Raw genomic sequence first — 25,065 nt, 5'->3', positions numbered from 1 at the left:
CTACATTGAAAGAAAGAGAATTCTCGGCGATAAAGGAAGTTATTAATGCCTCTTGGCATGCTTTTCTTGTCACTATATCCAATGGCCGAGCATCAGTCTCCAGTAAGTCATCAGTATTTTTTTAATTAGCATAATTACTTAAAGTCATTGAATGTCTAATGCACTTTGAATATTTTATGTGCGTCACAGTTTTAGAATGAATTTTTTTAATTAGCATAATTACTTAAAGTCATTGAATGTCTAATGCACTTTGAATATTTTATGTGCGTCACAGTTTTAGAATGATTTGTGAAAGCCTTGAATCCTTCCTTACCATACTTGAGCAGTGAGTTACAAAAAACACAATATGCTTGTCCAGCAAAATTTATTTTCTTGCACCATGTGCCGATGGTATCCCCATTACCATCTCTCCGTTCAATCCAATTCCACCTAAATGGACACCTTCTTCTAATTGTATAATATCACTATTTATATCGAGAAATTTCATAGTGAAATTCTCTTGCGTACATAAATAAAAAAATATTTCAATAAATGAAACGAAAAATTTACACGTGCATCAATAAATGAAACGAAAATTTTACACAGTGGAGAAAAAAAAGTTGAGAAGCGATCAAAGACAAATAGCTAATACGGCGAAAAATCCCCTTCTCTACTTATTGGCGCCACGCCAGGAGAGATAAGAACTTTGAGTCCAGAGTCACGTGATCGCACATCTGGTCGAACAAAGTCTCTCCCTTTTTTTTTCTGCCACGCCTACTTGCCGAAAAGAATCCAGAAGAGAATGTCCGAGAACCGGGGAAATGAGTCATAACTCGCAATAAGGAAAGAACAAAAAAGAAGTTTTTTCCCCCTTTAAACAAGGGAAGCAATGAATTTGGGAAAAAATCTTACATAAAATATGGTCTTAAAGAAATTAAAATTAAAACTTAAATTTTCGATATTAATAACGAAGGAATAAAATGTAGAATGCTATGTTTTAGGAAAAAAGATTCAACAAGAAATGATTTAAAAAAAAAAGACTATATTAATTTTGTGTTACATAAATCATATATAAATAATTAAAATACAAATTATTATACAGGTTTATTTCAAATTTCAAACACATAAGACTGAGCTAAAGTAGCATACCTAACCCACTTTTGGATAGGTATGACTTTGCCTGATGGATCTTCTGCTTTTATATTTCTTATTTTCATACCAGAACAAGAAATATTAGATGCTTCAAACTCCAGAGACACTGGCCCCATTTCTAAGCGATTTGCAGGAAAATGTATAGCATCTATAAGCTAAAAAATATTTTTATCAAAATTAAAAAAATTTTTTCTAAAAAATAACTATTTTGCAAGTTTTTGAAGTAAACTGAACAACATCAATCAACTTTTACATTATTTAATATAGCATATGCTCATGCATTAAAATTTGAGCTGGAAAAGTAGGTGGAAAATTACTACAGGATCTGATAAAGTAAATACTTAATATAATATTTCAAATTTTAAATGAATAACTTTTGAATTTACAGAGCCATTTTCAAAAGAATGCACAAAATATTTTAGCAGTATGAATTAGATCAGATTATTACCCAAACAAAAAGTACACAAGGGCTATCGATCAAATCTCCATCTTAGTTTTGGCCAACAGCATCGTAAAAGATGAAATCTACTTATTTTTCTTTCAAAAAATTCTAGACAGGACTTTGAGACTGAAAGATTGTAAGGTCTCCATCCAGCAAAGATACTAGAGTCACAGATCTCTGTACTTTGTCCAGGATTCAAATCTTATAAACAGTGATATGTAGAGTCAGTATGTACAAATCAATGCACTGAATTAGATAAGATGCTTGTAATATGGGGAAAAAACATCAATTTAGTTTTTGAGTTAAATTATAATCTGTTGAAAATATTAAAATTAATCAAATTAATTCTGAATAAAAAATTATCAAATTCTGAATTTATCACTTAGCAAGAACTCAGATGACTAGCAATCAATATATTGATTAAATATATTTGTTCCTTTGAGGACTGAACGTGGGATGGATAATATTAATATCTTAAAAAAAGATCATATTTAAAAATTAGTTGTTTTACAGAAATTATTATGCAATTTTTCTTATGTTTTCTTACTTGCACATCTGCCTCCATCGTGATAATAATAAAAATTACATATTAATTCTTACGCTTACTATAAATGCTATTTAACATACATAAATAATCAGCTTTCAGTTTTCAATGAAAATTTTTAGACAATTTCAAATTCAACGTAATACTAACAAATATGTTGCAAAGTGCTAAGTGATCCTCTTTCAATGAAAGAAATGAATGCAAATATGAAACTTCAAATACTGTAAGATGACACAGTGATTGTGAAAGTAAACAAAAAATTTATAATAACAGGCTCAGGTATTAATAAAAATAAATTTTCATTTATTTAGGAAATGCTGATTTTACTTGAACCATTGTCTATTTCTGAAAGTAATAATGAAAAATGTTTGTTATAATCTAATGTTTGCTAAATCCAAAGATAAGCTTACACCATAGTTTCTAAATAGGAATTTTTAAATATGCAGACTGGAGTTTCATGGTAATAACAGAGGTGGGGGAAGTATCAAGAGAAACTTGAAATGCTGCCAGAATAAGTACATTTACAAATGTTGAATTTTGTACAAGCATCTATATCCATATTTTACATCTTTTAGTATTCTTTTGAAACAGTGGTGTCAAAACTAAATCACAACTGGTAAACGGAATATGATGCTTTAATTCTAACCATTATTCTTCAAATGCTTAGAAATGGACGAGTAGAGAGCAACTAAAATACCTTTGCTTTTAAATAAGTTGTTTCAGAGTTTTTAATTTGAAATCATACTGTTTGTCTAGGTTAATGAAAGGGTTAACATACACGAAAAAAAATTAAATGCGTGGGAAAGGACACACAACAGGGCAAGAGATAACACATTCTTAATTTTTAGATGCTTAAGTTTTATTTTAATGCAATTAAGATTATTTTAAATCATATTTTAGTTACAAATAAAATAAGAAAACAAATTTTCAAGTATTACATTCAACAAATTCTCACTTTTGGTAGCTTTCTCTTCTTAATTATAACAGGCTCAGATATTAATAAAAATAAATTTTCATTTATTATTGTCATAAATACAGCTTATATTTTCTCCATTAAATGAGAAAAAAAGAAAATTTTTAATGTCAAATTTTTAGTTCAAATTTACCAAAGTGATAAAAATTTAGTTTGAATTAATGAGATATTTTAATATTAATTCCAATGCAAGTTTTTGGGTGCCTTTGGATTAATTTGAATTAATGAGCATCCACCGTGTTGAGCCATGATAATACTTTTTTTTTCCAACTCTTCTTGCCTAAGTAAAATTATTCAACTTTTGAACACAAAATGTAATAGAATAATTCTACTTCAGCGACAATCAGAGTTACTTTCATTTGCTCTGTAGCATTTTTTTCCCTTTACAGTATATTTCATTTTTTTCTAGAACTTTATATAGTAGTAAAAAAATTACTCAATCTAGTATGACTATATTGGTGCCTAAAAAAGTTACCATTATAATCAAAGCTGTAACATCTTCACCTAATATTATATGAAACTGCATTTCTGTGTATGCTTGATAGGGCTTTCTATACCTTCTTGCCCATGTTGGAGAAAATGTGATGATCTCTTGAAATAATTTTTAGGCCTCAATGCATTCGGATATTCTTAAACTCTTATTCAAGCAGCTTAATTTTTATTTTTAAGGAAAAATACCTTTTTGTGTTTTTTTTTTTTTTTTTAATCGTCTGTTCTTCTTCTTTTTTTTTTTTTTTTTTTTTTTGGCTTCCCCTCCCCACTAGTTCTCTTGAAATACAATCATATATCCCCATTTTCCCACTTAAAAAAAAAAATCATGCTTATAGAAATTAAAATCTACCAAACACACTTTTTCTTCACAATTCTCCCTTCTGATCTTCCTCAGATCAATTAATTATACAGGCTTGTCTTCACACTGAAAATGAAACAATTTGCAATTCCTGTTTTTTAATTTGCATGCCAGAGAATTCAGTTAGTTTAATAACATATTTTCACAACAATTATGCTTCAGATTTATATTGACCTGAGCTTTTTAGGATGTCAGGAAATCCTTTCTTTTTCATGTTATTAAATTTAGCTCCGAAAATAAACAATAAATGCATATGCTATTAAGCATATACCCATTATATGAACATCACACTGCTTGATTTAAAAAAAAAAAAAAAAAAAAAAACTATTTCAGCTAAAATTCTAAAAAAACCCACAAACTTGTCATATCTGAGACATTCAAAAATTTTATTATAGTTCACAAAATATTAAATGTGTTCTAAAACACATGTATCTAACTTTATAACCACCATAAGAAAAATTAAATCAGTATAAGCGAATTGTAAACAAGCTTGAAAATCACTTTACAAAAATCTCGACTTGGGAGTTCATACATCACGATCATAAGAACTGACATTTCTGTTTAAGCCCTTGAGAAACTAGAACTGTTAATATGCTCAAAAAGGGGGAAAGAAAGAAAAGAAAGGAAAATATTAGTAGCAAAAGCATATAAATTCTTCACCTTGAATTTTGCTATAACTTCTCCTTGCCCAGGAAGTTTCTTTAGTTTCCACAAAATTTTTCGTTCTTTACTCAGAAATTCAGCATCATTTTCATACATACTAAACTGTTGCATAATACTGAAATTAAATATATTTATATTTTCAACAAGATAATCACTTTCTTTAAGAAACAAACCACATAGTATACATTAAGATATTAATATATATAAATATTTAATCATTAATAATTATATATTAATACATAAAATTATTAATGATATTAATATATATAAATATTTAATATATTAAATATTACTTCATATGAATACAAATTTTATGTCAGACAAATGGTATGTATTTCACAGAATATAATTTAATTTTTTTATTATGCTAAAAAATTAAGGATTATTCAGTTAATTATACTTAATAACTAATATTATAACTATAATTAAATTTCAAATTACATAATTAAAATGCTTCACTTAATATTTTACTAAACAGTTCATCAAATTCAAGTTTTGATTTAATATTAAAAAGTAATCTTTAATTTTGAAAAAAAATTAGGATTTGAAAAATTTTAAATCATGCATTTCTTTTTACAAATTTTATATCTTAGGAAAAATACATAACTAAATCTTACTTTCTAGTACATGAGGATACAGGAATATGCAGAGATAAATTCAAAGCTTCTGTATTAGAAGGCAAATTGCTTGACAAGTGCAAAGTTAGATCACAGTCCCTAATAAAGCAGGATGAAAATAAAATTTACAAATCACTAATGTTATGTATCAATAAGAAATGACTAAAAATGTTTACATGTATATTTTACATACATAATAATTAAAATTTCCTGTTTAATTAAATTTATTGGAATTTTTAATTTTAATCAAATACATAAAACAATTAACTTAAAATGATAAGTTTTTTTTTAATTTCCCATCACTCATAATTTATTTTCATGTATGCAATATTCTCATAAAGCACACAGGTTTAAAAAAATTAAGTAAAGATTTTTTCTTTTTTTTTTTTTTTTTTTTACCAAATATTCATTAAATCCTTTTACAGAACAAATCTACATTATGTACGAGCATCACAAGCCCTTGAATTCACTGACAATGCAACAAACTTTTTAATTAAAAAAATAAATGGTACAAAGTTGCAAATCCTGTATCAAGCATGAATAAACCGTACATTATGAAATACAGAAATCCAAATATATCCAGCACTTTCTTCTCATGGCAGTAACAGTCACAAGCAAGGCATAAATAAGTGCTTTGGATAGATATTTTCATTATTATTGGAACATTTTCATTCAAAAACTTTTTTACCACTGTTCTACATCTTTGAAATTGTACATGATATCATCATGCAGTAATCTTTTACTGCTAAATTATATCTTGAGAATTAAGCTGAGCAGAATCCTTCAAACATAAGATAGATTGATAGATAGAAGGTAATGTCTTACTGCATTTATCAGTCAACTTTATATATATACATATATAATAGGGGGACTGTAAAGTAATGTTGTTTCTGCGCATGTCGACAATAACATGCTAAGGGCAGAAGTGGAAGCAAATCCATGTCAAACAATCGAGGAACTGTCAAACACTCTTAACCAACCTTGGTCGACCATCCAAGAACATTTAAAGCAGAATGGAAAAATAAGCAAAGCAGGTGTTTAAGTCCCCCATAATCTGTCCGAAAAGAACAAAGCCAACCTATCCATCACGTGCCACATATTGCTTCAACGGCATCATACAGAACCGTTTTTTGATTGTTTGATTAGTGGAGGCAGAAAAATAAATCCTATATGATAATCCAAAACTCAAAAGGCAGTTTTAATAGGGGTTACAAAGGGTTTACATCCCGAAAAGGCACTTTTGGGTGTTTGGTGGAGTATTCGCGGAATTGTTCATTTTGAATTGCTGAAACCTGGAAAAACTGTTAATGTAGACCTTTATTGTGAACAATTGGATCTAGTGAACCAATCTTTGATCGAAAAATATCCGGTGATTGTCAACGGAAAAGGCGTCATTCTGCAATACGACAATGCAAGAAGGCACTGTGCAAGACGATCACTGGAAAAATATAATGAATTGGGGTAGGAGGAACTGCCTCACCCACCATATTCGCCCGATATCACACCCTCGGATTTCCATTTATTCCGATCCCTACAACATTTTCTTAGTTACAAAAAAATTTGAAAATTTGGATAATGTCCAAAATGCCATCTGGAGATATTTTACACAAAAACCAAAACCAATTGATTTTTATCGGTCTGGGATTGAAATCTGCATAGTAGATGACAAAAGGTTGCTGAGAACGAGGGTGATTATATTACTGATTAAAAATAAAAACTTGTTACAAATTTATTCATTTGAATTTAATGTAAGAAAGCGACGTTACTTTCTGGTCCCCCTATTATATATATATAATTAAAAAGTAATTCTTCAGGCTATAGCCTATGAGATATATATATGTGTGTGTGTGTATGTAAGTATATAATAGCTATTTAAGCAAATTTAAAAAAAAAAAATCACTACTTTTCAGGACATGTTTTAGAAAAATTCAAATTAAATAACTAAATTATATATACATATATATTATATTTCTGTTAATGGCTTGACATCCATTGAAAATAAATTGCCATATAACACTATCAAAATTCATCAGCCTATAAAGAGACTATAATAATTAAATAAAAATATATACTTTTTATATTCATCAAAAAGGATATATGATGAAAGTTGAATGAGGCTGAAAGAGGCATAATTATTAGTGCTTACTGATTTGGACGATTTCTGGCAAGTTCCAAGCACATGACAGAATGAGTGATCTAGCAATGAAATGGGAACATGACTAAGTTGCAAAGTTGTAGTCCTGACTATGGAATTGACAGATATTTACCATTCATTGCTCTAACATATGTTAAGTTAAACTAACAAGCTCACTGATAAATTATAGCTGCAGACTTTTAATTAGCATTTGGAAATATATACTTTTATCTAAATAGATATCTCACCTATTTTGATCTGATTCTTGCATATGTGCAGTAAGTCTTAAAGGCAAAAGGATTGGACTTTCTATTGAGTAAATCATTGCTTTAACCTGAAATTAAATATAGTTCTATTAAAAACATATGAAATGGGAAGAAAGACAAATTAATTCAGAAGAAAAGGGGAAAAAATATCTTACAGGAAGAAATATTAAATAAGGAAAAAGAAATGTTAATTAAGAACTTGTAATAAATTTGCTTCAACTGTGGGTCAGACCAATTAAACAAACACTACCAAAGAATACCATTAAATAGCGATATTGCTTATTTTTCATTCTTAACATAATCTCTTTAGCATGCTAGATATCTTTACGAATCATATCTCCTACTTTATTTCTCAGATAATCCGCCCAAAAATTAATGACAGGTTCATTAACTGCTTACAGCAATGCACTTGAGTAGTTAATTAATTGTGCTAAAATATGGAAAAACTACTAGCCTTAAAATAGATGCTTTTACATTATTTGTATTCACCTTATACAGGGAAATAACCATTGAAAAAAGGCAATGAAGTCAGCTTATTTTTCAGAAATAAAAAGTGAGATGAGTTACCATAGTTCAATGACCTCAGCTGTTTGTCACTAAGTAATTGTACTCAAGGGCTACCTCATTCAAGTGAGAAATCTTTGTAAATGACAGTTTATGCTAATATTACACATGTTATATTAACTGTTACATGTTAATGCTTAAAATCAAACTAAGAATGGTATTACCAATATTTTACAGCTTTAGCCACTCTGCTACAGCTGAAAGTCACTCAACAAAGAAACCTTTCTATAAATATATGCAAATACATTACAAATGTAACTGTGCATAATACAATTCTTCATATCAGGAAAGAGCAGATGTTATTTATATTATATGATAATATTAAAAATTCTACAAAATCCAAATATGATAGCATAAATTTTCCATTAAACCTGGATGTTTTATGCTCATCTATATTAATATTATACTTAATATAAGACTCAATATTAATCTTTATTTGTGCTTGTGGAAAATCAATAAATATTATCAATCAGAAAAAAGTATAAAATATTAATACAAATTATTATCAACTTAGTTTTATCAAAATGAATTTTCGGTGATAATAAGATCAAAATAAATACCCAAAAAATTACTACGGAAGGTTAAAATGGAAACTTATTAAGTCATTTTCATTGGCAAAATATTTAGTATTAGTGCTCATTACAAATAAAAAATACCTTCAACTACTAGACACTCATATGTAGACTGGAAGTAGAAAGATAATAAGGTATGTAAAGTTAACACAGTAAGGCACTACGTAGCTAGCATATTATATCATTTTTTTATTAGTCAAAGGGGACAATTTGCCCAGAAGGACTATTAATTTCGTTTTGGCATTTTGTGTTGATTCACTACAAGCCTTGTTTCACTTTTCAAATTGTTGCCACCAAATATTATTATCGCCCTGCATTATATTTAAAGAAATTAAATAATGAAGAATCTACATAAATGTATGTATGTTTCTCGCACTGTGATAAAACAACGGTACATAGAGCCATCAAATTTTGAATAGAGTAATTCTCCTGCGTCTATGGGCATCCGGAAGCTCAAATTTGAAATTTGTTTTATTATCGATTTCATACTTTGGAAAACTTTAATGAATTTTTGATTAACAAACTCAAGAATTTCAAAATGAGTAATGGCAACATTGTACAGAAAAAACATTTTTATCTCCAGCATGAGAGATTGTGTATCCAAAATTGTAAAGATATGCTCATTTTAAAATTATTTTGCAATATTGCTCTTCAACTGAATTTTATGGTTTAAGTGCGAAGAACATGATATACAATAAATTAATGCAGCCTCATGTACCTTAGATTCTAATATTGTAACTGTGCTTGTTAAGTCTGAAATTTAATCTCTGTCTGAACACAGGACCATCAGTGGTATCACTTAGTCGGTGATTAGGACAAGACTGTGTAGCCTGTGAGGACTCACAGACTGTGTAGCCTGTGAGGCTTTGCTGTAAATAGCCTTGTGAACTTCTTATTCTTCATATGTTTGTAGCAGTCTGTTCTGGTGGCTTTCCTGCGATGGAGGCGCAGCAGCATTAGATCGCTTCTGCAAGGAGGACAATAATGCTGTGAGGCAAATTTAGCCATAGGGTCGACAGTCTTCTTCTGCAGCGTAAAAGTAGGACTAAGGAAAAGTTCAGATTTATAATTGGAACCATTATAACAAAGGTTATATAAGTACTAATAGTATTCTACAGATTAAATTTGACATATCACTGAAAGCAAACACAGTTTATGAGGTATGAACCTCACTCCTTTGTGATGTGACTTCATATTTGCAAATGTTGAACAAATTTATTTTAAATTCATTTTTGGCTATCATCAAATTCCAGCATTATTTCAAATTAATATCCACTCATGGCTGAATACTAATAGCACTCTATGACTGAACTTTGATTATCTACAAATGAATTTTGACAGATGCTGAACAAAAGTTGAGCTTCTTTTTCATCTATTGAGCTGTTGAATGCATCGAGAATTATAAAGTGATTTTATAAATTTTAGTAAACTGTGATATTATTTTCATATTTTTGTGATTTTAGTTTAGTATAAATATTAATAAATTAAATTTATTCTTATTTATTAAATTCATAGAAAAATTAAATTTTCTGTCTGAATTCTTGTAACAAATCCTTATAGTTGACTGTTTTGTATGACTAACCAGAGTAAAAATCCAACTAAGAATTATTCACTAAAATATTCTACTCATAAGAATTCACATGCATTGTCAATGAGTAACTACCTATTCATTCACATGAACACATTCTCAAACCAAATATAGCCATAATTTGGCATTTCTTTAACTGAATAACAATAATAATAATAATAAAAGAATCAAATAAATTTTCACAAACTTAATTTAATGCTAACATTTGTTTACTATGAAGTTAAATTAATTATTGACATCAAGTATATGCCTTCAATTAACTGAATAAAGTTACATTTAAGACAAGCATTGATGAATTTAGTTACTAACAAATTAAGCTACGCTAATCTATGCTGTTAATAATGCTGTGGATTAAATATGCAACAGTAATAATTAGAAAAGGTCACAAACACCACTTACCAAATAAAAAAACTACCAAAAGATCTAAATTTCCAGTCAGTGTCATTTTTATTTCAATACATTAAGTTTTATCTAACAAATCCTTTCTAATATTCATAAAACTAAATAAGTACCCTATCTTATTAATTTATCATTTAAAAACATTTGTATTTGTATGGGATTTGTTGTCATATGCTAAATTTGCTACTAATCCTATCAAAAAGAGTACCAATTTTAGTAATAAAAAATAAGAATCAAGAATACAAAAAATACACAAAACTAATCTGATAAACTTCAACCCTTTGATGGTCAAAATGCCCGAGATGTCTTTCATACAAACCACCACAACCACCGAAACAGCCGATTTGCAATGTTATTCTCTTCCCTCCCGCTAACGTATGCAGTAGCAGGTGCAGTTTCCCCAAACGTATTGCATCATTTTATTGCAGACAGCTTGTCATAAAAGGATTTATGTTTCACTTGACATTTGAAATCTTCACACCTTTTTGTGAGGGAACGGCAGGAAATTGTGAATCTCTGTGGTATATTAAGGATACATGTTAATGAAGCCTTCAGTTTTCTAAGGGTTAAAAAATATTTAAAAAAACCTGACTTTTGTAAGTTAAGGGTCATTATAAAAGAAATATTTTTTGATATGTTATTAATTTGTTAAAAATATTTTTGTACTTAAAGTAGGGCATTTTTTTTACCTATTTGAAATGCAAATTGTGCATAAAAATGTAATACTTAAATTTTTAGATAGTAAAATCAACAAGTATATTATGACAAAATCAGCTCAGCATACATCCACATTGCTAAAGTGCATGGTTAATAACATATTCTTAATATTGGTCACAGCACCTTCAATACAAAACTGAACCAAATCCAATTTTTCCCTAAATTTTGGATATTAATAAAGGCATTTTTTAAAGTTTTAACTAAAACTGATAATAAAAGTATTGCAATAACAATAATTTCAAAATACAGACCTCACCCTGGAATGGATGAATCACAAATGACCTATGCTCTTCAAAACTCTTTGAGTCTACACAGTTATCAAATTGATATATATCAAATAATGCACCTAAACAGAAAAGGAAAGTGATACAAAATGCAGTGATTATAAACACAGGCAGAACTAATAAAAAATTTAAAACTTACAATTAAACTGACTGAAATACAATGAATGATAATTATGAGAATTAAATTATTAGTTAATATCACTGGTTACAAAAAGGCATTTAATTTGATGCTTTCTTTGACTGAATTTTATAATGCAGATTAGGTACTTACGTATTAACGCAACCAGGCCAAAATTCGCATAAATCGCCAAATTTGGCGACCCTACTTATGGCAACCCTACGTGTTTAGACAAAAGTTTATTTGTAAAAAGAAAAAATAACACTCGGCGTGTACTACCACAGCAATGGGTTTTCGGCGAAATTTGCCAAGAAAAGAAAGAGACTTTTTTGGTTACTGTACCTAACAGAAGGCCGTTACCCTCATGGAAAAAATTTGCGAAAATATCAAGGAAGGAAGCATCATTTATTCGGATTGCTGGAAAGGATACAATACAAGTGAGTTCGAAAATGCTGGATTTATGCATGGAACTGTTAATCACAAATATAACTTTGTGGATCCCAACACGGGCGTTCACACACATGTAGAGTGCATGTGGGGCTCAGCCAAATGGCGCAACAAAAAACAGAGAGGAACAGCCCGTCATCATCTTGACTCATACCTTATCAAATTTATATGGCGCCAAGCTCAAGCTGTTAATGGCGAAGACTGTTTTCAATCAGTGCTAAAAGCTATAGCCAAAAGATTTCCGCCGAAAAAATAATTCTGCTACTTATTCAAATTCGAAACCGGAAGGGTTAATTGCTATTTTATATTTTAAAACAAAATAATATAAAAAACTGTATTAAAAATTATCTGCAATTAATAAATGTACATTTTCTTTCTATTCATACTTCTTTACTTAAACTTACAAATCGTGCCAACCTGGTTGCGATAATACATAAGTACCGCAAATTATTTTCCTCCTTCTCTATCTTGTCACTATATGGAAATTTATTGTTTTATTTCCATTACACTCTGTCCCAAAAGTTCATAGACTCTATTACACTACTGCATTTTTTAGAAAAATGGAAAGGAACACAAACATTAAGTCTATTTACAACACATGTAAATAAACAAACTGTTTATTTACATCACATGTGACTTGCATTCCACTAAATATTCAACTAAAATAGCAATTTGTACTTCAGAAAAATAAAAACACTGAAGAATATGCATCTCAAACATTTAAGAGAATATTAACATTTTAACAACTTATGATTAATTTTAAATTAGTTAATACCTCAAAGTCACTCCATTGTTTCGTATGACGTTGAATATGCATTTCTCCTTTGAGAGAACTAAGTTTTGTAATAACTCTGATTCCACATTGTACCATGCACTCTCGGTGGCTGATTTTAAGGCATTCATGGAAGAAAACTGTCTTCCATTCTCATAAACTCTCCGAGATACAATACCCCCCACACTTTTTATCAGGTTAATACAGGGGCTCACAGTGATATTTTCCACGTCTAATAATTTTTTGTAGTACATGAAAACATTGTCCAGCTGTTACACCCAATTCTGTTCTCGAATATTTTCTGCAAATGATATAAAATAGTCTTAATGTTTCTATGTATTTAGACGACTCTTGCTGCCTGTGTAGAAAGGTGAAACCTAATTGCCCATTGAAACTGAAAGTTGCCCATACCATGACAGATCCATAACCTCCCCTGTTCATACTGAAACAGCTCCTTGGCTCTTTTTGTAATTCATGCCAGTAATATGAATACCTGTCAGGACCATCTAGATTGCATTTTTCAGTACTGCAAATTGCAGAAATCCATTTGTCACCATATGCTATGTGGTTATGGGACCATTGCAATCTCATTTGTTTGTGGAAGCTTTGAAAGTGGTAATGATCGAGCCATTTTTATATAAATCATATAACCAGATTCCTTGATTTGCCTTTATACAGTGCTTTTGGACATTTACAATCCACAAGCCCTTTTAACTTGGCAAACGGACTTTTTCTGTGTCAAAATTATTCTTTGTATCTGCCTATCACTGACACTATCCATCATTTGGATCTTCCTGAATGAGGTTTTAGCTGATGTGGCATCTTATAAAATATTACATGAAAAATCATATTTACACATTTATTTAGAAGTTCCAAAATTTTTTAACAGACCTAACTTCAGTATCAGAAAGTTATCTAGCTTTAGTAATACTTAAATGCAGTTCAAACGATCTTTTTTTTTTTTTCATTTTTAATCTGGAGTTTTGAATGAGGGCATTATTATATAAAAGGCTCATGTTCTCCATCATGATTGTTGCAAACCAATTTGCATAAAATTGCATTTCTCTATAAACTTTTGGGGCACACGTTTTTCCTATTTTTATTTTTTCTAAGACAAATTGATATTTCTGTTAAATATTTACTTGAATGCAAGGCATATGTATTTTAAATAAACATATTTTAATTGGGTAATTTTATACATTTCTGTTTTTCTTAAACATGTAATTTACCTGAATCTATAAACTTTTGGTACAGAGTGTATGTATTGCAAATTAATTGTTTAACGTATTACAAGAATAAAAATATGATTTTAATATAACTATGATGAATGTTTCTTAACCACTTCCCTTACAATTTCTTTTGAAAAAAATTGCAAAAAATCATCACATTTTTTTTATTTTATTATTAAATACAACAAAACGAAACAAATCAAAATGTGTAGGTTTTAAGTTGAATTTTTAATTTTTTGAAGGTGTAAAAGCTAGTATACTATCCCGAGTTATCTCGGACAAACGAAAAAAAGTTAAATATAAATCTTTGTATGATAGTTTTTGAAACAAGGGACAACACAGAGTGATACCTGACATTCTACACTGGTATCTGGTCTCTTTTCTTACTGGCTTACCGCTGGAATCTCTTTCACGGGAGCACAGAGTACACTGTCTCATTGGATTTGATATTTTTTTATTTTTTATTTTTTCCCCACGTTTTCATAATCACTATCTGAAAAATCATCGTTTTCGCTATCTTGCATCATCGTCATTATTTTATTTTTTTTCAACGCATGCATCCTTCTTTATACATTACTAATCCACAAGCCAACGTATACTATACAATAGCGAAACACGTGATCAGTCCCTCCAAAAGAGCCATGCAGCCAACAAAATTTGGCAAACTGCCAATCAAAGTTGAATATTTCCTTTCATTTCCTCCAGACCATGCAAAACCGTGATAAAAGAAATCGTACTAACAAATTCTGCTTCGCCCGAGTTTTCTCAGGATAATAATTAACTGCAATGTATACGAACCCGAGATAACTCGGGATAATCAGCCAAGCGGTTAAAACATTATGATAATGGGTATTTTAATATATAGAAGCTCTGAATACATTTTTTAAATAAATGTGTTGGGAAAAAAGTGCAAATTCCTTGGAAACAAATCATCATTTTTAACGCATTGACTGCAGCAATGGTGTACCATATGCTAAGAATTCTCCTATAGCACTACGTTTAATTCCTTTAAAGCTTGTTTGTTTTACTTATAATATTATAAAAAATAATAACATATAGTAATTAATAATAATCTCTACGATAATTTAAAACCTATTGACAGACATAAAAAATAATAAAAAACTCAAATAAAAAAAATATGTGGATACTAAATGACTTCCTTGTATGACCTATTAAATTATATATACTTTGTGTTAAACTTCATTTAAACTTATTTCTGCGAATTATTCTAACTTACTTAATTGATTCCTCAAGGCAAGTTGAAAATGACACAAAAATTGCAAATTTTTAAACTGACAGTGCTCACAATGTTCTGTAGCACGATCTATTTGTGAGAATGATGCCACATTTTGTAGGAAGATTAAACACGACGAGGGACGAAGGATTCCGCGAAAAAACAAATTAGTTCCAAAAGTCACCTCTAGGGGAATATTTGGCGCTGTGTAATAGAAAATGAAGTGTTAACAAATGCAAATCAATACGGAAATTATCTTTTATTTTGCATTCAAATGAGGTTCAATGTGTCTGCTGTTGTTGTGGACCACATATTGCATTCTGTTCACAGTATGCACAACAGCAGAAAGTAACATGTCTGCAGGAATCTCCCGTACAGTCCGTGATATGTTAATCCTTCAACGTAGCCAGGTCCTGGACCACTCCTTGGTAGACCTCGGACTTAAGGTAACCCCATAACCAGAAGTCGCATGGGGTAAGATCAGGCGACTGAGATATCCATGCAGTTGGAAAATAACAGCTAATGACTCTTTCTGTTGTAGCATCTGTTGCACCCATACAGCAATGTGTGGAGGGGCTCCATCTTGCATGAAAATGACTTCCCCCAGGCATTGTCTTTGCTGAAGTGCCGGAATGACAAAGCTGTTCAACATGTGGCGATATTTCTCTCCGGTAACAGAACAGGTTTCCGGTCCTGTTGGGGTAATGTTCTCATAGAAAAATGGACGTACGATAAATTCCGATGTGAACCCACACCAAACAGTTACCTTTGGTAAATGTAAGGGAATTGCTGTGATTGCATGTGGAGATTTGTCATCCCAAATTCGGCAGTTCTGGGTATTCACAGTTCCATCCAGGTAAAAGTGGGCCTCGTCTCCCCATAAGATTTTCTACGGCCAAGCATCATCCACCTCCATTCTGGCAAGAAAGGTGAGAGCAAAAGTCAATCGCTTATCATGGTCGGGGTACAGTAATTCCTGTACATGGCTGATCTTGTACGGATAGAAGTTGATAATCTTTCGTAAGATTTTCCATACCCTACTGTAAGGCATATCCATATTCCGAGCTACTCCACGAGTGTTAGAGGTGGCAGCAATATTGTTTGGTCCTCTGTCGACAATTGCCGTGGCAACTGCTTCGATCGTATCCTGTGGTACAGGTTTTCGTCCTCTGCCTGACTGAACCTGTTTTTTCAAACGTCGCAACCACTGCTTTTAGCTCATTAACTGACACACAGCCTCTACGCTTTTTTTTTTTTTTTTTTTTTTTGTGCATTCTAAAAGCACAAAGAGCGGCTGACGCATTGCACTGGTTGAGGTAACCAGTAACGCACGCTCGACTAAAGAAGGAGACATTGCACATAAACTTTTAATCCGATTGATTCGAAATGTAACACATTGCCTTTTAAAACCCAGGCTGCTGGCACTGTGCAAATGGATGTAACGTGAAATTTGAATAAAGAAATTCTTCTTCTGCTCAGCGTACATGATATTGCAGATCACGAGACTTTATCGGTGTTTATATAGATTTTACGCTTTTTTAGTGTTGGCATATTGCACTTGAACTAAATCAGAAAATGTGCATAATAAAAGGTAATTTTATTCCATATTAATTTGCATTTCTTAACACTCTATTTACTATTACACAGCGCCAAATATTCCCCTAGTGGTGACTTTTGGAACTAATTTGTTTTTCGCGGAATGCTTCGTCCCCCATATCGTTTAATCTTCCTACAAAATGTGGCGTCATTCTCGCAAATAGATCGCGCTACAGAACACTGTGAGTACTGTCAGTTTAATTATGGCCACCCGGTACTCTGGTCAATTTTTGTCCCATGGAAGTCAAACTCCTAATGATTTAAATTTTTCATAATGAGTACAAAACTTTCTCATATACAATTATAAAAACCGCGAGATTGCATTATAAGTTAGATTTCACTATTTGTCAGAAATCAATTTTTTGTTTTGTTTTGTTTTTGTTTTTTTGTTTTAAATTTGACATTGCCAAAACATAGACATTTTCATAATTTAAAATGTCTCTGTAACTATAACCAACAATTGTGAATATAAAAACCAGGTAAGAACTTTTATATATATACCCACCCCATTAGCCAGCGCTTAAAAGGTGTATATATATATATATGTGTATATACCCATACACACAACTGTTGCAGCCGATTGCAACCAAAAAGAGGTTGCTCAATTAAATGTTATAGCAGTCCCATATACAGATTTTCAACATGCTTTCGTTAATCATTTTTGAGTCATGTGAGATACATATATAAGTATATATTACAGATGTCATGAAAAAAATTCCTTCTGCATCCATTTTACAATCAATTTTGGAAAAAAAAGAGTCCTTTATTCTGTCTGTACATACAGATGCCATGCAAAAGCATCACTCAAATGTATTCGAGAGTAGTCAAAAAGGATATTTTCATTGAAATATGTTCATTGAAATATGATACCCGAAATGTTTTGGGAATATAATACTTCCTTTACTTCATACAAGAAGGTAAAAACAAAAATCATAAATTTTGCATAAAATTAGAATTTATCTAAACTACGACAACATTTTTTTAAAGCAAAGCACTACACATAATGCAGGTTTAAATGTGCATATTTTGCAGAGATATCATGTTTCTTGTCGAATTTGGTCAGAACTACACATGACACACTTCTATGTTGGCATAGTTTTAGTTCATGTTGAAGGTATTGTTTCTGTGGGTGGCCTTCCATTCAAGACATGTTTGAAGGTTTATGGCACATGAGATAATTTCTAGGAATTTGTGTATCTTTAAATTCACTATAGTTTAAAAGCAAACATACTTTTTCTTTCTGAAACCAGATCTGAGGTTGCTTTCCAGCATATTTGACATACAAAACATTGGTATTAAAATCCAAACATTGAAGTATAACTTTTCTGCACCATTTTAATGATTTCTGCAATGGTGAGTAATAGGAAAGCAGCTGATCAATTCTATTGATACCATTGTTGTTTACCATTGTTCTATTGTTGGTTGCAATTTAGAACATAATCTGACTTGGTGATGGATTCCCTTCTCAATTCTTTTATCTGAGGTCTTCATTTTACCAAAATACTCAGTTGTAAGCATAAGGAATCTCCTTTATCTTTCCATTTCATCACATCTGTGTGATGCTTTCTGTACATGACTGTTTCACTTCGTTTTAGCTTTGCATTCACAACTCCTTTGGAAAGATATCTTCTCTCAGAATGTAGTATTACACATAACACTGATTTCTTTTCAAGAAGCTTATCTACAAGATAAATATGGTAACTGTTTGTGTACAGTGCATTCCCTTTGTTTAGACCTGGGATTCAGAACCCTTTTCTTGCATCACCCCTTTTAAAAGAAAATTTTTCTTCATTGACCCCTTTACACTCTTTTCTATAATAATAGCATACAACATAATCATAATGTAAATAATTGCACATAAATAATTTAAAGATAACAATTAGACTAAAAATATGAACAAACATTTTGAAGAAGTGATATAATAGGCTAATGTTTTATTGTTTTTAATTCTATAAATATCAACATATTTTCAGACACAAAATCAAAGATTCTAATTGCCCAAAAATTTAAATTAATGTGATATGTGTGTTTGGGTAATTATGCAATTCCTTTAATATTTTGCATAAAATTCTTTAACTTAATTTTTAAATCACCTTGTTCAGAAATATTCAACCTGCTTCTTGTTTTCTGTAGTAAGTTATATATTTGACTTACTTCCACTGAGTAAGAAAAGTCAATAATACTAATCAGGTAATAACTTTAATTTTGGTATATTTCTCTCAGATGACTTTTGAATTCCAAAAGTCAGTATATTTATGTGTTGTGAATAAGATAGCTTTTTTGTATTATAAAGGTTTATATCAATTTTATTAACACATTTTGTTTATAATCAGTGGGATTTCAATTATGCCAATCAAGTCAATAATACTAATCAGGTAATAACTTTAATTTTGGTATATTTCTCTCAGATGACTTTTAAATTCCGAAAGTCAGTATATTTATGTGTTGTGAATAAGATAGCTTTTTTGTATTATAAAGGTTTATATCAATTTTATTAACACATTTTGTTTATAATCAGTGGGATCTCAATTATGCCAATCAATTGCCATTGCATATTCAGCTATCAAACCCAGTCATTCCTTTGATCATCACAGACCTTAAAAATCATGCTCCCATTGGGAAAGCCTGGTTTAAATATTTTCCCATCAAAGCCATTACTATGCTTTTTGCATTACCTAATTCATAAATATAATCCAATATACCACAATGCATTAATACATTCCATATGCAACATGATTACATGCAGTCTCATTAAAATTAAATCTATATATTTCTTTTGTAAAAACACTATACTATTTGCAATGTTTGTTAAAAATTATGAGTAAGAAATAAAGGGAAATTCGTTATCATATTATTATTGGTTTCTTGAAAATTAGGAATAAGAAATAAAGGGAAATTGATTGTGTCAGCAAAGTTTACAATAATAATTAGACAAGTGAAAATTAATTAGGAAATAAATTTAAATATTCAAAGAAATGCTAACAATGAGTGTTTGGGTTTTTAAAATAATTTATTTATTTTTGCAAATAATCATGAGATATATATACAATCAATAGAAAATTTATGAACATACATATTTTACAACTACTTCTTTGCCCCTACAATTTATTTAAGATTTCAATGATTCTAGTGTGTTACTAAAAAGCAGTTAAACATTACAATCAAATATTACATGAAATACTATGCTCAGAAAAAATTATAAAAACAAGTGTGTTGCAAAACAATTTCCCCCCCCCCCCCCCATGACGAAGATAAAAGAGATTAAATGTTGAACCACAATGTGGTAGTAAATGAGGTATAAACATTTCATTTCATTCCAGAACAAAACAGCAAACGTTATAAAGACAGAATACTAGCATACTATGAGATAAGAGTGTGTTTCAGCAGATGATTTCAACAAGAAAGTTCATTCTGGTACAGATATTTTTATTTTTACACTAAAAAAAAAAAAGTTACACAAACAGGTTGTAAATTCTTACTTTTATGCAGTCCTTCAGCTTTAGAGCTGTCTTCTAAACTAATAATCACATGATGGTTGCAAGCAATGAAACTCTTCAACTGAATAACACCATTTAAATGAAATATTTTAACTGCATGCTGAAAAACAAAATTATCATAAAATAAGGATCTAATACAGTCACATAAATACAAATATTTATATCTACACGTAGTAAAAGTAATGGTTAAAGATTTTAGAAATCTCAAAACTGTATCTTGATGAACTGTTATATAAATAAATACAATGCTTTATTGCAAATAAAAATAATGTTTTCCAACGTCATTTTAATTCATAGAGTTTAAAATTAAAAAACTAATATTAAAGATATATATCTATGTAAAATTTCAAGCTTTTAGTCTATTAAATTTCTTCAAATTCTACCAATGTTTTCACAATTATCATCTATAAGATATATTAAATCTGTAAATGCATAACGAATTGAAATATACAGTTGTAACGAAAGTTTTCCGCCCAAAAACATACTTAATAAAACTTTAAAAGGAAAAAAGGAAAAAAAAAAAAAAAAAACATGAAAGCTATAACTTAAGTTTGGGTAGTAATCACCACCCAAATCTATGATTTTTCTGCCATTCGGCCCAGAAACTTGGTGGCTGAGAGTCCAAAAACAGATAAACCTCTTTTGGAATGTCCTTGAATGGAGAATGAAGATAATACCAGCAAAATGTACCTGTAGGTCTGAAAAAGGTAGAAGTCCGAAGGAGTGATGTCGGGGCTATATGGTGGGTATGGCAAAAGATCCCAATCAAGTCCATATGGGATATACGGAGTCCAGCAGGTGAATGAAGGCACATTTAGTCTTGCATTATTTTGATGGAATATTACCTTTTTGCGCCAGAACTAAGTTCAAAGTTTTTTCTTGACAGCAGTGTCAACACGAGCTACCCCTCCCTGTATACTTTACTGTCAATGGTTTTACCTTTTTCTAGATACTCTTTGTCGATAATACCACGGCAATCCCACCAGATACAAAGCATGTCCCCCCCCTCTAATCAAACTGTGCTTCGCGACACTGTCTATGGACTTACCAGGCGCAGATCAAACCCCTTTTTTCGTGTGCTGTTGAAGTTGTTTTCATCACAAGTGACAATATGTATGTTCCCGAATTCTGTCCTTGCGTTGATATTTGAACAGATTAATGCAGGCTCCGAACATGTCTGACCTTGACCTTATCTGCTTGAGTCAGCTCATGCGGCACTCAGCAATTGAACTTGTACGTCAGATTTATGCAATACATAGCACGACTAATGGACATGACATTAACATCTCCTTAGCTCTTGAGTGGTTGCAAACTGATCTTTTTCCAAAAGTTCTCACAAGCGGGCTCATCAACTTCAGTAAGCTGGCCAGAGCACTGTGCTTCTTGAATGTCATAGTCCTTGTTTTTGAACTTTTTCGGTACCAAACCTTTACACAGTCATATGATACAACATTATACAATGTTCTAGAACAAGTTTCTTGCTTTCAAATGCCAAAAATTGTTTGGCAAAATATAATTAAACAATCCAACGTGAACTGTTTACGCAGGTGATATTTGCGTTGGCGGGAAACTTTCATTAAAAACCCGGTAATTCACAAAACACATCCAGTAATTTATAGATGAAGTTAAATTCTTATTAAAGCTGATTAACATTTATCACAAATTCAACAATCCTCATCAATAAATAAATTCTCTGAAGTCATAAATACAAATTTTTGCAGAATTTCCTCTTAAGATTCATTTACATTTTGAAAAAAATCTAAGTATTCTGAAAACATTTTCTTTACATAAATTTCTGTAATTGGCTTTTGTCGTCTGTATATAGGGAAAAAATAAGCTTGCTAATGAATCAGTTAGAATCATTGTTATTCAATATCTAGCAGTACAATGATTTTTTTTTTATTCAATATCTAGCAGTACAATGATTTTTCTCATGAATTCAGTAGTATTCTAGAATACTATTGGATATTTGTATTGGAACTATTGGATATTTGTATTGGATATTTGTATTGGAAACTAGTAAATGATTTAAAAGTTTGTGAAATTAAAAAATAATGTGTGTCTTTTAGAAAGCTAACTTAAAAAAAAAAAAAAATAGCAAATATATGATATCATTATAATTTGCTTCTCAAGAAAAGTTTGAAACTTTAACAGGTATTCACACACACTGATCACTGAATCAAAAAATGTAAGCAAAATGGTGCAAGTAATCAGACACTGTTTACCAGAGCAAGTTATGCAATGATAGTTGTTTGTAACTATTCAAAGCAGTGTTTGGTTTGTTCCAGGACACCAGAAGAAACTGGAAGAAACTGAAAAAAATATGAGAAGAAATGGACAATAATGTATGTGGTGCCAGAAGGGATAAATTTACTGACAAAATTTCAACTACTTTGAAAATAATGTTTTAATAAATTGCAAAGTAATTTGATTTTTCCAAAAAAATTCAGTGAAAATTGTGGTAGAATTCTTATTCATTTATTGATGTATAAGGAGGAAAGATTAAGTTCTGAATAAAAATAAGCAGCAACTAACTAGTAGTAGTGTACATAATATCACAACTAAAAGTAGTGATATTATGTACACAAAGAGTGCTGTATTTCCAAAAACTTATTTTAGTGATGCCATTCACAGTATATATTAAATCCTGTAGTGTGGTGGAAAGGAATGCATGCAATTTCTAAAATTCCATAAGACATATGCAATATAAATGAAATACTTTTAAGATGTCTTTTCAAACTGAATAGCATTAGAGTGATTTTTTATCTATTTAAAACTACAAAACAGATTATGGCACACAAAAAGGAAAAACAGTTCTGTTTTGTTCAGTAATGTATACTGCCTTGATGAATTTTGTAATAATTAAATAATTTTTTCCTATATTTCTGAATAAATATGCTAATTTTATATTTTATGAATAATATTAACTGAAATTTAATTTCAAAATTCTTTCGAACTCAGAGATGTGAAAAATATGTACATATTACCAAAGAAGGTTACTGTAGGCATACAAATGAGGCTAAATATACACATAACGAAATTATTTCAATTGGTTAAGTAATAGCATTAGATATGAAAAACATAAATATAATAATACTAATATCAAATAAATAAAAAAAGTAATAACTTCTGTCTGATTTTTTCCACTGTGAAATAAATCTGCCATCAGTACTGAGAAACTCCAATCACTTCTAAAAGCTTACTTTACCCAGATGCCATTTGCAACACATTAAATCTTGTTTAGCAGAAAGGAGCATGCCATTTCTGAAATTTCACATAAATTGGATCACACAGCTCATGTAATATTTCATAAATGGCAAAATCAGATTAAAGTTAAATAAGATTAAAGCAAAATTTATCCTCATTAGAATTTATTTACTCAGAACTACAAATACACTATTGCATGAAATAGAAAAATATGTTCTGTTTTGTTACATTATTATAGATTCAATTTTGTAATTTAATTTCATATTTTAGTTCCATTTCTTCTCAATTCTTCTTACATAGTTATGTTCTTTTTCTTACTACCCCCTTTTTTTGTTGTTGAAATGAACAGAAATGTAGTTTTAGAACCTAGCAAAATTCCCACACATAAAAGCAGATATCACAGCAAGTACATTAATAATTTTAAATTAAATTAAGATTTATAGCACATTCAAATATTAAACTCGGTTATGGCAAAGCAGAACCAGAAAGAATTAGTATAAAATATAAAGGAATAGTGCAAACAACAACAGTAGAATTCCAGTCATCCAAACTTCTGTTTAACTTCTGTTTGAAATAATGAATGTGTTTAGTCAGTTTTAAATGTTGTACTTGTTACTTTCTGTGTCATCTGATTTTCTTGATCATCCAACAAGATCACAGCGCATTTAGGTCAGATAATTGGAACTCTACTGTATCGCACAAAATTTATGCAAGTGAAAAAAACTTTAAAATTTAAATAATTTGGTGGTAAATTTAAATTAAATATGGAAATCAAAATCAAAACAAGAGCAATTTTAAAAATTACCTAAGTTGGACAAAAATGAAGTTCTAATAAAGAATCTCATTAAAACTTTTTTTTTTTCTTTTTTTCAAAAAATTTCTTTAAATAAATATAAATGGATTTTACATTTCACCAGGACATCTTCATCAGGATGTTGTTATTTCAAGAAATGTAAAAGAAAATTAGCTTGTTTCTGAGCTAGCCTATATACAATTCAGAAACTGTATTAAGATTTAGAAAAATTTTAATTAGAAAACAACAAATTAAACGGTACATATATAACCCAACCCTCTGGACATTATCAAAAAAGCACTTTGCTTAAACTTTAAAATATGATAAATTATAAAATGAAAATAAAGTTTTATTCATAATAAAATTAAAGTTTAATCTCTAAAATTAGAAGTGCTGGAGCTTGATATAAGACTATCAAATGACATAAT

At 30.1% G+C, this 25,065-nt stretch overlaps 1 protein-coding gene across 2 annotated transcripts in view; it reads right to left on the bottom strand.

The window, feature by feature from the left end:
• Positions 1 to 1,068: 1,068 nt before the first annotated feature.
• The window catches only part of LOC118204964 (AP-4 complex subunit mu-1-like), a 39,596-nt gene continuing 15,599 nt past the window's right edge, over positions 1,069 to 25,065 (bottom strand). For both annotated transcript variants that reach the window (XM_035377253.2, XM_035377252.2), the window contains 6 exons: positions 20,620 to 20,737; positions 11,712 to 11,806; positions 7,603 to 7,688; positions 5,221 to 5,319; positions 4,601 to 4,718; positions 1,069 to 1,286 (listed from right to left, as the gene is read on the bottom strand). In XM_035377253.2, the coding sequence (XP_035233144.1) occupies positions 1,089 to 1,286; positions 4,601 to 4,718; positions 5,221 to 5,319; positions 7,603 to 7,688; positions 11,712 to 11,806; positions 20,620 to 20,737 (714 nt within the window). In that variant the 3' untranslated portion in view covers positions 1,069 to 1,088. The remainder of the gene's footprint in view (positions 1,287 to 4,600; positions 4,719 to 5,220; positions 5,320 to 7,602; positions 7,689 to 11,711; positions 11,807 to 20,619; positions 20,738 to 25,065) is intronic.

Source organism: Stegodyphus dumicola, chromosome 9 (genome assembly GCF_044657685.1).
Source record: "Stegodyphus dumicola isolate Sdum_Otavi_A_Nest chromosome 9, ASM4465768v1".
In the NCBI taxonomy this organism is placed as follows: domain Eukaryota; kingdom Metazoa; phylum Arthropoda; class Arachnida; order Araneae; family Eresidae; genus Stegodyphus; species Stegodyphus dumicola.
This window is presented reverse-complemented; position numbering and strand designations above follow the sequence as displayed.